This window comes from Rattus norvegicus, chromosome 7, assembly GCF_036323735.1.
Source record: "Rattus norvegicus strain BN/NHsdMcwi chromosome 7, GRCr8, whole genome shotgun sequence".
Classification (NCBI taxonomy): Eukaryota; Metazoa; Chordata; class Mammalia; order Rodentia; family Muridae; genus Rattus; species Rattus norvegicus.
Genome location: NC_086025.1, coordinates 109,419,657 through 109,435,647, shown reverse-complemented (window position 1 = coordinate 109,435,647; position 15,991 = coordinate 109,419,657). Strand labels below are relative to the sequence as shown.

General features: G+C 48.6%; 1 protein-coding gene across 2 annotated transcripts; it reads right to left on the bottom strand.

The window, feature by feature from the left end:
- Nucleotides 1-7,876: 7,876 nt before the first annotated feature.
- Nucleotides 7,877-12,439, bottom strand: Gsdmd (gasdermin D). 2 transcript variants are annotated; one of them, NM_001400993.1, is made up of 11 exons: nucleotides 12,121-12,439; nucleotides 11,213-11,436; nucleotides 10,807-10,999; nucleotides 10,111-10,279; nucleotides 9,766-9,868; nucleotides 9,478-9,531; nucleotides 9,097-9,186; nucleotides 8,798-8,970; nucleotides 8,579-8,723; nucleotides 8,413-8,489; nucleotides 7,877-8,278 (listed from the first exon to the last, which is right to left on the bottom strand). In NM_001400993.1, exons 2-11 carry the CDS (start codon nucleotides 11,430-11,432, stop codon nucleotides 8,036-8,038), a joined length of 1,467 nt encoding a protein of 488 aa, NP_001387922.1. In that variant the 5' UTR covers nucleotides 11,433-11,436; nucleotides 12,121-12,439; the 3' UTR covers nucleotides 7,877-8,035. The 2 variants fall into 2 exon arrangements, with proteins under 2 accessions (NP_001387922.1, NP_001387923.1); NM_001400994.1 differs by having other exon boundaries at nucleotides 12,221-12,439.
- Between the last annotated feature and the right edge of the window lie 3,552 nt (nucleotides 12,440-15,991).

Genomic DNA, 15,991 nt, shown 5'->3' with positions numbered 1-15,991 from the left:
TGGATTGGGTAATAATTGTTAGTGTCCGGCTGTCAGGAGCAGTGTGTTCCAGGCAGAACGGCACTAAGTCACACATCTCCCAGCATCAGGTATTGGTGCACTGAGACAGGTCTTAAACTCCACATACACAGTCTGCAGATATGCATACACATGGCCTCACCCAGCCATTTTAGCCCACGCAAGCCATTTTGGAGAGCAAATTTCTCATGAGCAAGGGATAGGGGCGGTCAGGGATGACCATGAACTAGTGGGTTACCTGGCCCATGCCAAGGTCCACTGTTCTTCGGGTAGCCCATGAGTATTGTTTGTTGCCAGTAGCCCCCTGTACCCAAGGTCTATTGATGGACACTGGCCCACTGGGGTGTAGGAGCACAGAGTGTTGGGCCCCTGTATTCACAATACACTGGTTGGGCTTCCCTCTATCCTGGGGCAGTCCCTGACCCAGTGTCCTTTTTCTTTACAATAGGTCCACTGATCTTTAGCCAGAAATTCTCTTCTGTTGCTAGGTACTGTCTTCCTAGCCTCTCTAACTACTGTGGCCAGTACAAGTTTCTCTCCTGTCTTTTATCTCTCTTTAGCTCTCTAGCTTTCTCTTCTGTCTCTTTTCTTCCCTAGCTTCCTGCCGTTTTTGCCTTCTTTCTTTTTCACCCTGAACCACACTTTAACCTTACTTTCTCTGTAACTTACACTAACTCTCTTAGTGACTTACCTCAATCCTTCAAGTGTCTGCAATGTTATTTATTTATTAATGTTGTTTTGAGACAAAATCTTACTATGTAGCCACTGCTGGCCTGAAACTTGATAGGAATTTGACTGGCCTCAAATGCACAGAGATCTGTCTGTAGGCTTCCTGAGTGCTAGGATTAAAGGCATGAGCCACCAGCTTTAAATGTGTGTTGCTTTTTACTTTTATTTTATGTGTATGAGTGTTTTATTTGCATGTATGTCTATGCACAAATGGTGCAGAAGAAGGTGTTGGATTCTCTGAAACTGGAGTTACAGGTGGCTGGTTATAAGCTACCAAACCTGGGTCCTTTGTGAGAGGAGCAAGTGCTCTTAAGCACTGAGCTATCTCTCCAGCCCTATGGAACCTTTGTGTAAGGGTGGGGGTTGGGGGACAGGACTAGAAAGGACATCATGAGAAGTGAGGAAGGGGACCTGAAGTTGTGAGGCAGGACAGTGCAGTGGTTTTCAACCTTCCTAATGCTGTGATCCTTTAATGCAGTTCCTCAGAATGTGGTGATCCAACCATGAAATTATTTTCATTGTTAATTTGTAACTGTAATTTTGAATCATAATGTAAATATCTGTGTTTTCTGATGGTCTTAGGAGAGCCATGACTCACAAGTTGAGAATCACTGGGATAGTGGCTAGCAGAAGTGAGGAATACTATGAAGAAGAAAGGAATCAGTAGGAAGGTGGAGAAGGGAAGTGGAGTTGGGGAACAAAGGAGAACCGGGTTTAACGATACACTGTATAAAGATACCAGGACAACACCATCACTGTGCGCTAACCTGAGAAAGTAACATGTTTTTAAAGGAGAAGGGTGGGCTAGAAAGTAGTTGGTCACTATGTGAGCATGCTAAGATGAAAGGCCTATCTGCAACATGGCCCTCAGATACGTGAGGCTGTTCTGGGGCCCTTTAACTAATGTTATTTCCACTGTTAGTTCTCCTGATGTTTGTGGTGGTTTGCGTAAGAATCAGTCTCAGGCTCATATATTTGACTGCTTTGTCAGCAGGAAGTGATGTTATTTCAAAGGAATGGGAGATGTGGCATTGTTAGAGCAGGTTATGCCTTGGTTGGAGGAAGTGTGTCCTTGAGGGTGGGTTTTAAATTTTCAAAAGCCAAAGCCAGGCCCACTATCCTCCTCCCCACCCCACCCCACCCCACCCTACCCCCCTTAACTTGTAGACAAGGATGTAGCCCTCTTTTTTTTTTTTTTTTTATTCTTTTTTTCGGAGCTGGGGACCGAAACCAGGGCCTTGCGCCTGCTAGGCAAGTGCTCTACCACTGAGCTAAATCCCCAACCCCCCCTCTTTTGTTTTTTTAAAGATGTACTTATTTTATGCATATGAGTATACTGTGGCTGTCTTCGAACACACCAGAAGAGGATATCAGATTACACTACAGGTGGTTGTGAGCCACCATGTGGTTGCTGGGAATTGAACTCAGGACCTCTGGAAGAGCAGCCAGCGCTCCTAACCACTGAGCCATCTCTCATGCCCCAGGATGTAGCTCATAACTACTTCTCCAGCAACAGGTCTGCCACCATATTCCCTGTCATGATGATAATTGTAAATATGGTGGTTTGAATAGGAATGGCCCCCATAGACTCCTGTGTTTAGATGCTTGGCCATAGGGAGGCACTATTAGGCACTATTAAGAGGTATGGCCTTGGGTTGGGGATTTAGCTCAGTGGTAGAGCGCTTGCCTAGCAAGCGTAAGGCCCTGGGTTTGGTCCCCAGCTCCAAAAAAAAAAAAAAAGAAAAAAAGAAAAAGAAAAAAAGAGGCGTGGCCTTATTGGAGGAAGTGTGTCACTGTGGGGGCGGGCTCACCTCAAAGTTCTCCTATGCTCAAGCTATGCCCAGTGTGGCACACAATCCCCTTCTGCTGTCTGCAGATCAAGATGTAGAACTCTCAGCTCCTTCTCCAGCACCATGTCTGCCTGAATGCCACCATACTTCCTTTTTTTTTTTTTTTTTTTTTTGCTTCTTTTTTTTTTTTTTTTCCGGAGCTGGGGACCGAACCCAGGGCCTTGTGCTTCCTCGGTAAGCGCTCTACCACTGAGCTAAATCCCCAGCCCTGCCACCATACTTCCTAATGAGAAGTCTAGGCTGATTCCATGACAGACTTCAAATTGAAAGTTAAGAAGATTAGGCCTAAGAACAGGGCAAGTCCAGACAAGCCCAAGCAAGTCAATTACTAATAGAAAAAAAACCCAGGCCCGGCCTTCATGCCCCAATAATGGTTCCGGAATGCCTAGAGATAGAGTACGATAAAGCTCATCTGCCTCGGAATCCCAAAGTGTGAGCTCACTTAATTGTCTCTCTATCTTAGTAGTGGGAGACCCTAGCACGCTGGACTTCTGCAGAATAAAATACTCTTTGTGTTTATATACTACTTGAGTCTGAGGTATCATTCTTTGATGAATCATGGACCCTTACACTACCATGATGATAACAGACTAAACCTCTGAATCTATAAGCCAGATTCAGTTAAATGTTTTCCTTTATAAGAGTTGCCTTGGTCATGATGTCACCTCACAGCAATAGAACAATGTCTGTGACAGTAGTCTGATGCTCCAGCCCCAGTGAATGTTTAAACCCTTCTGGCTAGTTCTGAAAGCTGCATTATCTGTGGTGTGCTTGGAGGTGTTAGGCAGGAACCCCTACTCATCTCCCTCTCCCAACTCCCCTGTCGCACCCTCCCCAAGCTAGGAAATCCCATCAGCTCTTCTCCAAATCCCATCTGCAGAGAAAACTCCCCCTCCTGCTTGGAAAAAAGTCTGGACTAACATTAGGCCCATGAAGGGCTATTTTGGTCCTTCTACAACCACCCCCCCTCCCTGTCTGCCGACATGGGTCCTAAAACTTGTTCCAGCTCAACCACTCCAACAGTCCCATGCATGTTCACTGACATGGCTCAAAAAAGCCCCCTTCAGGAAAGGAGAGATGGCTCAGCGGTTAAGAGCACTGACTGCTCTTCCAGAGGTCCTTAGTTCAATTCCCAGCAACCACATGGTGGCTCACAGCCATCTGTAATGTGATCTGATGCTCTCTTCTGGTGCTGAAAACGGCTTCAGTGTATTCACTTTTTTTTTTTTAAATGCCCCCTTCTTTCAATCCAACCTAACTCTCTGACTCCCTTCTTTTTTTTTTTTTTTTTTTTTTCTTTCTTTTTTTCGGAGCTGGGGACCGAACCCAGGGTCTTTCCACTGAGCTAAATCCCCAACCCGGCTCTGACTCCCTTCCTAAAGCTAAATTCTATACTGTTGCTAACCAAATAAGCTACAATATAACTTCCGACTTTGTGATAACAGTTCCCTTAGCCAGGACCCTTGCCATTTCCCCCAACTTATTAACCCTTTCCTGTCCTGACACTGCCTTCAGCTTAAACCTAATTTTATGAACTATTAAAAATAATTTAAAAAGTTAAATTAAAAGTTAATTATCAATTATGTCACAAGTAATCAATTCTTTAATATGTTCATATCTATACTTATAGTCGTGATTACCAAAACAAGCCTTATTTAGCCTCCTATACATGTTTTCTTTTTTTTTAAAGATTTATTTATTTATTTATTTATTTTCTGAATGTGAGTACACTGTTGCTGTGTTCAGACACACACAAGAAGAGGGCATCAGATCTCATTACAGATGGTTATGAGCTACCATGTGGTTTGCTGGGATTTGAACTCAGGACCTCTGGAAGAGCAGACAGTGCTTTTAACCTCTGAGCCATTTCTATAGCCCCTCTGGTTGTTTTCTAAATATAGACTTAAAAAATGTCTCTCATTGGGGTTGGGGATTTAGCTCAGTGACAGAGCACTTGCCTAGCAAGCGCAAGGCCCTGGGTTCGGTCCCCAGCTCCGAAAAAAAGAAAAAAAAATTGTCTCTCATTAAAAAGGTATGTCTAATCTATATGCATCCGGCCTTCTGAATAGAGGAAAGAAGTCCTCCTTCACGGTGTCTGATCATACTACAAATCACGATCAAGGGAGCTTTTGCCCCTTCTGTTTCATGGAAGGTTTGTCTTTCCTGAGCTCGCCTGAAAGACAGTTCATGCTTTCAACCCACAATAATTTTCCAAGCCTCTACTATGACACAAAGGTATGAGTCTACTGTTATTTCTACAATGTGAATTTCAGTATAGATTAGAAACAATGATGCACAAAACATCATGACCAAGAAGCAAGTTGGGGAGGAAAGGGTTTATTCAGCTTACACTTCCACATTGCTGACCGAAGGAAGTCAGGACTGGAACTCAGGCAGGGCAGGAACCTGGAGGCAGGGGCTGATGCTGAGGCTGTGGAGGGGTGCTGCTTACTGGCTTGCTTCTCCTGGCTTGCTCAGTCTGCTTTCTTATAGAACCCAGGACAACCAGCCCAGGGATGGCACCACCCACCATGAGCTGGGCCCTCCCTCTTGCTCACTAATTGAGACAATGCCTTACAGCTGGATCTCATGGAGGCATTTCCTCCTTTCACTGTGATCGCTCCAGCTTGTGTCAAGTTGACACACAGAACCAGCCAGTACAAAAGATAATGCAAATGTGTCTAAAAGTTACCTTTTTGTAAACTTAATAAGATTCTTTTCCAGTTTAATAAGATTCTTATAAGCTTCAGTGGCCCTACAAAACTAGAGGATCTTAACCTCCTCGTGACTGATAAGGGTGAGACCTGCATGATCCAGGGAAAACCCAGCCTCACAGAGACCCAGATTGACTCACTCCACAATTGTCTAAAGAACTCCACCCATGCAACCAGGACACAGCTCTATCCGCTCTTTTTTTTTTTTTTTTTTTTTTTTGGTTCTTTTTTTTTGGTTCTTTTTTTTTCGGAGCTGGGGACCGAACCCAGGGCCTTGCGCTTCCTAGGCAAGCGCTCTACCACTGAGCTAAATCCCCAACCCCTCTATCCGCTCTTTTTCGCAGCCTTTGCTCTTCACACAAGCCTAGCCCGTTCACGGGCCCGAGGATAAGAATCTATTTTTCTTCTAGACCCATGCCTTCTCCTCTTCTTCCACAAATGGAATTGTGAAGTCTCCAGAATATCAGTCAACCAATTGCTTCTGCACCCATACCTCCCTCCCCCTGAGCATGAACCCACCAACTCCTGACCCTCCCACCCCAGGCTATCCCTCTTCAGCAAGAAGAAGCCAGATCTGAACGGGAGGGAGCCTCTAGACCTAAAGAGGTTGGGATGTTAATCTGGAACCCCTGCTCATCTCTGGAACAAGTTAGGAAACCCCATATGCTTTTCCTTCCCCCAACTCTGCCTGCTTGGAGAAAATTCTGGGCTAACTTGTCATCACTTCTCATCTCAGAGTTTCTGGCCAGGGTCTCAGTTTTTGACCATGGATTGGACACAATCCCAGCTCCTAGATTACATGTCACCACCCCACATCCTAGAACCCTAAAGCACCCTTGCTTTAGCCTGGATGTACAACTTCACTGGCTTCCACCTGTGAGATCGGTGAACCCATCCGAGAGCTGCCTCCTAAGAAACCTGCCTTTATCTACTTTTAATCTGGTCTAATCTGGCCTATGTTTGCATCACTGAGAAAGAGAAAAATCCCACCAGAAAGAACCTCTTGCTTATTCACTTCTCAGCGAACTAATGTTGAGCTGCACTGTGGAGGTGGTGTGGTCCCCACCAAGTACCAAACACTTCTCCCAGCCGCACAAGCTCCCAGAGATGACCAGAACCCCTTGTCCACATCAGTTAGGAACATCTCTCCCTTGACACAGAACCCACGAACTACCCCCTCCTGTGCCATGAGACCTGTTGATTCGCAGAATCTGCCTGTCTGTAGGTCACACTCGTATGCCTGTGACATAGCACTGTTGCACAGGAAGAAGTCTGCTTACCTTAGCTGTGTGCCCCTTGTCCCCTGAAGCAAAGAAGGTCATCCTGTCCCATGTAGACTTACCCCTATACTGTTCTGGGGAAGTACGTGTGGGCATGTTGGGGGTACGGCCATGTCCCACATGTAGGTGTTGTATAGCACTTTCCATCCTTCAAGAAAGCTCCTTAAGACAGGAAGTGACTTTTTCTTTTTGGGGCTGGGCATTTAGCTCAGCGGTAGAGCACTTGCCTAGCAAGCGCAAGGCCCTGGGTTCGATCCCCAGCTCCGGAAAAAAAGAACCAAAAAAAAAAAAAAAAAAAAGACAGGAAGTGAACCATATTCACTAGCTCCCTCCCTCCCCAAGAGTGTGTGAACAATAAAGGTGCGAACAGTCACTCCCTGTCAAGCCCAGTTGCCAAACAGACAAAGGCCAAAGAACTGCCCAGAAGAAGCAAAGATCAGCTGAGCTGCCTGGAGGACTTCAGACCAGTCAATCGGTAAGGACGCGCTCCAAACTACTGAGCTACCCGCAGGCTCCGGGTTTCCAGCTTCCAGGAGTTGTCACCCATGCTGGTGAGACCCTTTGGTGATGCAGCTGTCTTTGAGTCATTTTTGCTCCTGTAAGTTATCCCTCCCCCATATTCCTTCGAGTAACCCCAATACAATCAGTTAACTCACCAAGTCATACATTGGTTATACTCACGCTTTGGACTGTCCCTGGTTCTCTAACTGGGGTGTGGTGGTTTGAACAGATAAAACCTCCTCAGACTTGGTTTGAATGCTTGGACCCTAGGGAGTGGCACTATTAGGGGCTGTAGCCTTGTTGGAGTAGGAATGGCCTCGTTCAAGAAAGTACATCGCTGTTGGGGGTCTCCTATGCTCAAGCTACACCCAGTGTGGCACCCAGGCTCCTTCTGCTGCCTGAGAATCAAGATGTAGAACTCTAAGCCCCCGCTCCAGCACCAGGTCTGCCTGCAACCTGCCATGCTTCCTACCGTGATGATCATGGACTGAACCTCTGAAACTGTAAACCAGCCCCAATTAAATGTTTTCCCTTATAAGAGTTGCCTTGCTCATGGTGGCACGTCATAACAATAGAAACCCTAACTAAGACGCGGGGTAAGCAGACAATTGTTCATGTCTCCCCTGGAAAATTCTGTCACACAACAGGACAGGCTCACTTCGGCCTCTCAGGGAGACAGATGAGGTGATAGCCATCATATCCGTCTTGATTTTGGGTGGAGCAGATCCCACCCTTCTCCATCCTACTCATGATCCAGTACCCCTCAAAAACGCAGCACTGTGGGTTTTTTCTTTGTACATTTATTGAGTTTTTCCCAACTCCTGGGTCTTGCTGCATTCTAACCCTGTGACTGAGTTAGGTTCTTGGCCTAGAGGCTGGACTTGGCAAGTTTCTGCCCTGGAGGGTAGGATATGAAGATGTTGTGGGAAGGGTGGTGTGCAGGCTAACACGATTTCTGGCCTAGACTTGACAATAGGGCCAGGGAGGCATAGAGTGCACATATGGGGCCCTGAGATGTTGGTTCCCAGTATACCTGGGGGGGTTCCACCTGCAGCGTTAGGCCACATTCTTCTAGCAAGACCCAGGTGAGAGCCTCCTCATCCCAGCTGTCCCCAAGGAGCCTGGAGGGCAGGGGCACAGATCTCTGCTCCTGCCATGGGGTGCTCTGTTCCAAGACGTGCTTCACCTACCAACAGAAGAGTGTAAGAGGTTATAGATGCGGCCTGTAGTTTGAGCCTGAGGGATGCAACGCCTGCCTGTGTCAACCTTCCTCGCTGTACCCAGGGCCCCATCGCATCCCCCAATGCCATGTCCTCTCACCAACTCTAGCTCCTTTGACAGCACCGTTGCCTCCAGAGCCTTAGTAGCCAGTAGCTGCTGCTGGGTTTCACTCAACCCTGGGGGGAGATCTGGGCTGAGAGAGGGTTCCAGAATGCCCAATATAGAACCCAGTCCTTCCTTCCTGTCCCCTCCATGGGCTGCTTACCAGCCAGTGCTCCCAACAGGTAGAAGACGGGGGCTGCAAGTTCCGGCACCAGTTCTCCAGAGTCGAGCACCAGACACTCAAGGATGCTGCCTGCTGGGCCTTCCAGAGGCTCTACCTGCTCACCACTGCACAGACCCTGCTCTAGCTGAGGAAGGGATGAGGTAAGTGAGGCTGAGCAGGCTTGGGAAGATCCTGCCCACCTCCAACACTCTCACTCACTGAGGCCTCTAAGGCTTCCATGCTGGGCTGGTCCTGTAAAATCCTCCCGATGTCTACTAGTAGCTGTTGTCTCAACTCCATTTCTAAGCTCCGCAGTTCTGAAGAGCCTGCCTCCACCTCCGCACGCAGGCCTTGGAAGTCTTCCCTGATTACTTCTTCCTCATTGGTTCCATCTGGAGGGACAGAGGGAAGCACCACCTGATGCCCTTGACATCTTGGGGGACATCAGTTAGGAGCAGGAGATCCAGGGAGCAGACGCAGAACCCATGGAGTCCCATGATGGTCAAGTGGATACTGACCTGACTTGAGACTCAGCCGCTCCCCGATGGAATGGAGTACGGCAAGCAGACTAAAGTCATGCCGCCTCTGGCCCACTGCTCCTTTGTGGCCTAGGCAGCACAAGAGGATGGTGGGAAAAGAGCTGTTTTGTACAGTGACCCAGGGACCATTGTCTTGTGTCAAAGAGGGCTGAGATTTTTCCTGGACCCCTCTCAGATTCATCCTTCCTACTAATGGCAGTCCAGGGCAGATGGAAAGCTAAGCAGGCCTAGCTGCATCACCTGAGTTGAACCTCATCCATTGTGTACACGTGTATGTGTGGCATGTACCCATCTCATGCCCTGAGCACAGAACGCCTCAAAGCTCGGGGGTATGTAGGGCCAGAGGGTCTGGGGCCTCACCTGAGGAGGGCAGCTCAAAGGTCCTCTTTTTCTCATTTGAGATGAGAAGAATATCTGGCAACAGGCAGAAGCAAGCAGGTCACCAACTCCCTTATCCCCAGGACTCCTGGGACCTCATGAGGTCCCGCCCCTATCACCCAACTATCAGTTCCTGGTGCATTTGACCATCCTGTCTGGGAGATCATGCAGCCAGATGCTCACAGCATCCCCTGGCTACCTGAAGCTTCCCAGACTTCCTGCTTCTCTACCACATAGTCTGGGCTCTAGGGACAGTCCCTTGCCACTCACCCCATTCAGAGCCAATGAGCAGCTGGGCCACTCGGAATGCAAGGATGCTGCCTGCAGGAATGGTCACCATCTTCTTCCGGCTTTGGTGGCCCTTGCCTTCACCCTGAAGGATGGATATGGTCTCAGGGGTGTAGAGTGAATAGCTATGAGTGGAGTGTTGGTGACGGGCTTGTCATTAATAATGGCCAATCCAGCCTTTAGCAGTTCCAGCTAACTGGGCAAGTGGGGCTATGGCTTGCTCCTGGAGGGGTCTTAGAAGAGTCTTCCACCACTGCCTGTGATGTTGCTCCTGCCATAGCTCTGTGCCCAAGCAGGGAGAGGCAGGTGTTAGGGCTAGCCACGCACCTGCAAGCACGAGGCTCCAGGCAGTGTGAACTGGCCTGAGCCCTCGTGGCTGTGGACCTGGGTGATCTGCACCTCCTCCTTTGTCTGCAGCACCTCGGTCACCACAAACACGTCATCCCCACGATTCCGCAGCTGTTGCAGGATTTTGTTTTCAGGCTGCTGCAGGTGCCTACAGAAAGAGTGCCGGGCCTTGCCCACTATGGACTGACTAGCTTCCCTCCCTACCATTCTACTACAGGTGAGATGGAAAGGCTACGTAATCAAGGAGTCTGTGGATCCCACACTTGGGAACCCTCCCAGGGTACCCCCAACAGTGTCTAGGTGGTTGTTGGGGTATGAGAAGTTCAACCATGGAGAAGTGGACACGTGTACCTGTGGAGGAACTCCATTATGGACAACCCATAAATGCTCCAAGTCCATGTCACTCCCTTTCCATAGCAACCAGGAGCTCAGCCTGATTCTAAGGGTCTTGGCCCCTGCTTCCATATCCTGATCTTCAGGACACTGTCCTGACAACTAAGGCTTAACATCCTTCCCAACCTGCCATTGTTTTTACTGTTCCCTTCCTCTGGGGCTCCCCTTGTTCGGTGCTGAGAGATACTGCCTCAGAACCCTTCTGATGCCCAGAAACCAGCCACCTTCCCAAGAAGCGTGGCTGTTCAAGGTAAGAGAGACGTCATCCCTTCAGGGGCTCACCTTTCACGTTGCATGATCTCCCAGGTCTGCTGAGTCACACGCAGCATACACACATTCATGGAGGCACTGGAACTGCCAGACACTGCAGCCCCACCAGAAATTTTCCCTTGTCCCGTGCCTGACAACGTCACACTGCCCTGAATGTTCCCATCGACGACATCGGAGACTTGGAAGTTGCCAAAACACTCCGGTTCTAAAACAAGACCAGCTCTGAGGTTCCTGTTCCGGTAGCCACTGCCTTGTCTGTCCTCTGTAGCAATGAGGACTTTAAAGAACTCCCTACTCAGGAACTAGGACCAGAGGAGTAGAGCTGAACATGCCCAGTAAAATGGCAGGCTGGGCTTCGCCCACTCCCTTCTTCTACTCAATCTCAGGATGGGGAAGAGGGGGCGGGGAAAGGAGATACCTGGTTCTGGAGCACTGGGCTCCAGGATGTCCTTGATTGACAGGTTGACACATGTATAACGGGGTTTCCAGAACCATGAGCTTGAGAGTTTCCTGCTCAGGAGGCAGTAGGGCTTGAAGCTGGTAGAATTCCGAAGGCAGTCCACTGGGATGAGCTCTCCTCCGCTGCCGCCCACCTCTTTGATCACATTCTTGACCACTCCCGCAAAGGCTGACGGCATGATCCTGGAGGCAGAGGACAGAAGTCCATACTTAGTCACCTCCAGCACTCAGGTACCCATCCCATCAAAGTAGTCTTGCCTTGTTAGTCTCTCCACTCTGTGGCTCGCTTATCTGTCTCTCCCTGGGGCCATCGGCATTTGATTGAGGAGGAGGAGGAGGTAGCTAGCCTATAGCAGGTCCTGCTCTATCCACACCATTAATTACTGTGTGTAGCCCTTGGCCGCCTGCTAAAGTCTAAGATACCCTGTTGCCCTCCCTGGCTGAGAGCCAAGGCCAGGGAAGGAACACGAGCACCCAGTTCTGGGGAACTTGGCACAGGAGCCCACAGCACAGCCAGTGTTCCAGGGTTCCGTGGTTCCCTCCAGAGCGTTCATGTACAGCTCTGTGAGCTATCTGACCTGGTTGAACCTTCATGGGTCAGAAGCCAAAACAGGCATGGGACAGACAACCTGTGTAGTGTGGAGGAACAGTTCTACCCCTAGGAAACTGGGTCTCTGGGCTAACGGTGGAGAGTGAGGCAGGAAGGAAGGCTCTTGGGGATCAGGGAGGGACTTATGCGCCAGGGAATCAGCATTCAGCCCAGAAGCCTAGAGTGCCCCCCCTTCCCCGCCTCCCTCCCTCAAACCCCCTATTGTCAAGCCCAAACCAGGCTGGTCCCACTGTATCGCTAGTGGGTGGCCTTCATACCTCTTAGGGTCTCTTCAAGCTGTCTGGTATAGTGGGGCTTCTGGGAAGTGCTGAATCCCCAACTCAACAAGCAGGCATCCAGGCAATAGAGTAGACAAACCAGAGTAGGGGCGGCTGGGTTCCGGGAGGGCTGAATAGCAGGGTGGCTCACCACGATCTTCACCCCTGCTGAGGTATCTGGGCCCACCAAGCGTAGCAGGGCTGTGCCGGGGTGCTGAGGAGGGGTCTCTTGTCGGCTCACCCTGGGAGAAACGGGAGCCACGGGAGCCACGGGGAGCCACCAGCAAGAGCGGTTCTCGAAGAGTCAGGACACAAAAGTGAAACTGTGAAGCTGCAGCCCGACGTAGCGGCGCGTTCAAGGAGCCCTCCCTCCCGGAACAGCGGCGCAGCCTGCCCTAGCCTTCTCCTCCTCTCGAGAGCCCCCATGGGCTTCGGGAAGCCCCTGCGATCGCAATAGCGATCGCGGTTTCTTCTGGTCCGGGTTCCTACAACTTCGCAGCTCTTATTCTTTCTTAAACACCGGGGCCATAGTAAAAGATCTGAATGGGCTTTTCTAGAGTTTTACAACTGTATCAATTGCCAGCAAGCACATCATTAGTTATCAGGAAAATGCAAATCAAAACTAGATAGCATCAAGGCCTTTAGGCTGTCTGGCTGTCATCCTAAGTAAATAGTAGTAAGACTGTAGAAAAACAAACCTCTGAAGCTCTTGCGACAGGAAACTGAAAACAGTAGAGCTGCTCTAGAGAACACACAGGCAATTTTTCAAACGGGTGAATGTAGTTACCAGGTGACCCAGCAATAGGACTTGTAGGTGCATATCCAAAGCAAGGGGTCATCTTGGGGTTCAGGCTATCAACGGTAAAGCATTGCTTAAAAAGTAAGCAGGGGGGCAGGTCAAACAGATATGCGTACACCAATGTTTATGGTAATGTTTACATTTTTTCTTGAGATTTAAAGTTTTTTTTTATTTTATGTGTGTGTGAGTGTTTTGTCTGCTTGTATGAATGTGCACCATATGTGGGTGCCAGGAACTGAGTTCTAGTCCTCTGTAAGAGCACCAAGTGCTCTTAGACCCTGAACCATCTCTCCAGGTCTCCATGGTAACATTTTAAAGAGTCAAGCAAATAAACCTTGAGTGACCTGAATGTCCGTCAACTCATACGTAGATTTAAAAAATAGTAAATCTGCGCAGTATTTTGTCCAGTTCTGGCCCCTGCACAGACTAGGGAAGAACTAAGCTCTGTCACCAACCCACGATAGGGTGCTTGCATGGCAACTGGGAGGCATGAATATACTTCTAAGATACACTGCAGAACCCTGTGGTTGAACCCTGAAAACACAGTCACAAGCAGAAGCCAGACCAAAGCTAAACCACCCACCCAACAAAAACAAACAACAAAAAACCCACATGTTACTGTGCAAATCATTTTGTATGAAATTCCCAAAACAAGCCAATCTTTTTTTTTTTTTTTTTCCGGAGCTGGGGACCAAACCCAGGGCCTTGTGCTTGCTAGGCAAGCGCTCTACCACTGAGCCAAATCCCCAGCCCCACAAGCCAATCTTTTAGTGGTTGCCAATGGCTAAAGGACAAAGAGAGAGAAACTCCTAATGGTTTTAGAGTGTTTTTCTGGGGTGTGGGCAATAGCCACACACATTTACATATGTATGCATTTGCTTATTTAATTTAGTTTTGAGACCAAGTCTCTTTAGGTATCCCCTGCTGGCCTGGAGCTCACTAGATAAACAAGACTGGCTTTGGACTCACAGAGATTCACCTGCCTCTGCCTCTTGAATGCTGGGATTAAAGGCATGAACCACCCTGCCTACATATGTTTGAATATACTAGACTCACAGAATTATTCACTTTTAAGTAGCTGGAGTATATGGTATATAAATTGCTTCTCAATACCGGTATTTATTTTAAAAACTCTGGACTCCTTGGGGCCATCTCTACAGCCCAGGAGTTAAGGGCTTGTGCAGTTTCACAGAGGATTCTAGTTCAGTCCCCAGCACTCACATGGTAGCTACTGACCAAGTTCCAGACAATCTAGTGAGTTCTTCTGGCCTTCACAGGCACCACACATACATGGTGCACAGACATACAAGAAAACAAAGCATAAAATAAAAATAAAGAAAAAAATTTAAAATACATCTGGAGTTTAGTAGAAGCACTCAATCTAGCTACAGGCTCCCCGGGGCCATAGTGTTCTGGTATCAGGTGCTGTGAACCTACCCCCAGCACACAGTTCCATAAAACCAGCCCTCCTAGGCCTCTTAGGCTGTGGATTGGAACATTGTGTCTTGAGCCCCAGGTTTTATGTAGGGCTCTTGAGAGTGTCCCCTCTCCCAGATGTGGCCATGGTAGGAACAGGCTACTGTCAGGTCCTTTCCTTGATATCTCCTGGCTCTTCAGGGATGTTTGCCCCCATCTAACATTTCAAACATATTGCTAAACAGAGCTGTTCTCTACCAAGACCTCAGAACTCAAGAAGCTCATTCATATTCTGATTCTAGGGACTCGTAGGCCCTCCGTGTTGGAGGGCCCATACATGTGGTGCTAATCTGGTGTGGTCTCTCCGTGATGAAGACTGGGCATTGGTCTGGATGGGAGCTTGTCTGGTGCAATTCCTTGTTCACATTTTTGGTACTTTAAGAATAATCTGGAATGAAAAGTTTTGGCTTTCTTGGCTCCTGACTCTAGGTATTGGAGGCTTATCTTCTTTGCCTTGTCCCTTCCTGAGGGTTTGGCATCTTGCCTTGGACAAGGGGGATGTAAACCAAACCCTGCCCCCCTGCTAATGCAGACCTTGCAACCTGACCTTGGATCTGGCTGGGGTTACCCAGGGCAGAGATGCCAAGGCAATGGATCCCTTTATCCCTTCCTGAGCTACTCCATTCTGCTGCTTTTAGTCTTTACCTTAAAGACTTGTTCTCTCTTTGTCTCTGTCCCTGTCTCTGTCTCTGTCTCTGTCTCTCTCTCTCTCTCTCTCTCTCTCTGTGTGTGTGTGTGTGTGTGTGTGTGTGTGTGTGTGTGTGTGTGTGCGCACATATGCATGCATCCCTGTGCCTGGCCTAGGACTTGTCCTGAAGGGTCTGCAAAAGTATGAATTAGCATACTTACTATGCTAAAGACACAAGCTATACTAAGCTAGGACTCTGTGTTTTCTTGTAGCAGGTTCTAGTGATGAAGAGGTCTCTGCCCTACCCTGCAGGTGATTTCTAGTGTCCCTGGAATGTTGCCACTGCCACAAAATACAGTTAGGTTCAGACAAAAGAGAAATTAGATCCAGGCAAAAGGGAAACATCTTGTGTTGACAAAACTCCAGAACCCCGGTTCATCAGGTAGAGGTCTGTGGGGCTTTGGGCACACCTTGAGCTCTGACTGGACTTATTTGCTGGTCATGAGTCCATCTCCTTGTTGGTTCAGTGGGAGTCTTCAAGGAGTGTAGGGCTGAGTATGGATGTATGTGTCCTCGTTTGCTTCAGCTGTCAACTGGATCCCACCGAGAGTCATCTGGGATGGGTACCTCCAGAATTGGCTAGATTAAATTGGCCTGAGGATGTCTGTAGGGCTGTCATCTTCAATGGTGATTCCTGTGGGAAGAGCCAGCCCTGTGTGGGTGGTATCATCCCTAGGCATCTCTAAATGTGCTTGGGCTATATAAGAAAACTATAGGAATATAGGCCTGGGAGTGAGCCAGGAGACAGCCAGCAGGCCGCTTTCCTCCCTGGTATGTGCTACAGCTTGAGCCCCTGTGCTAACTTCCTTCAAAAATGAACCGAGACACACAAACCAAAGAAATCCTTTCCTCCCCAGAGTGTTTTACCACAGCAAGAAGAAGCAAACCCAAACGGTACGTGCATGGTT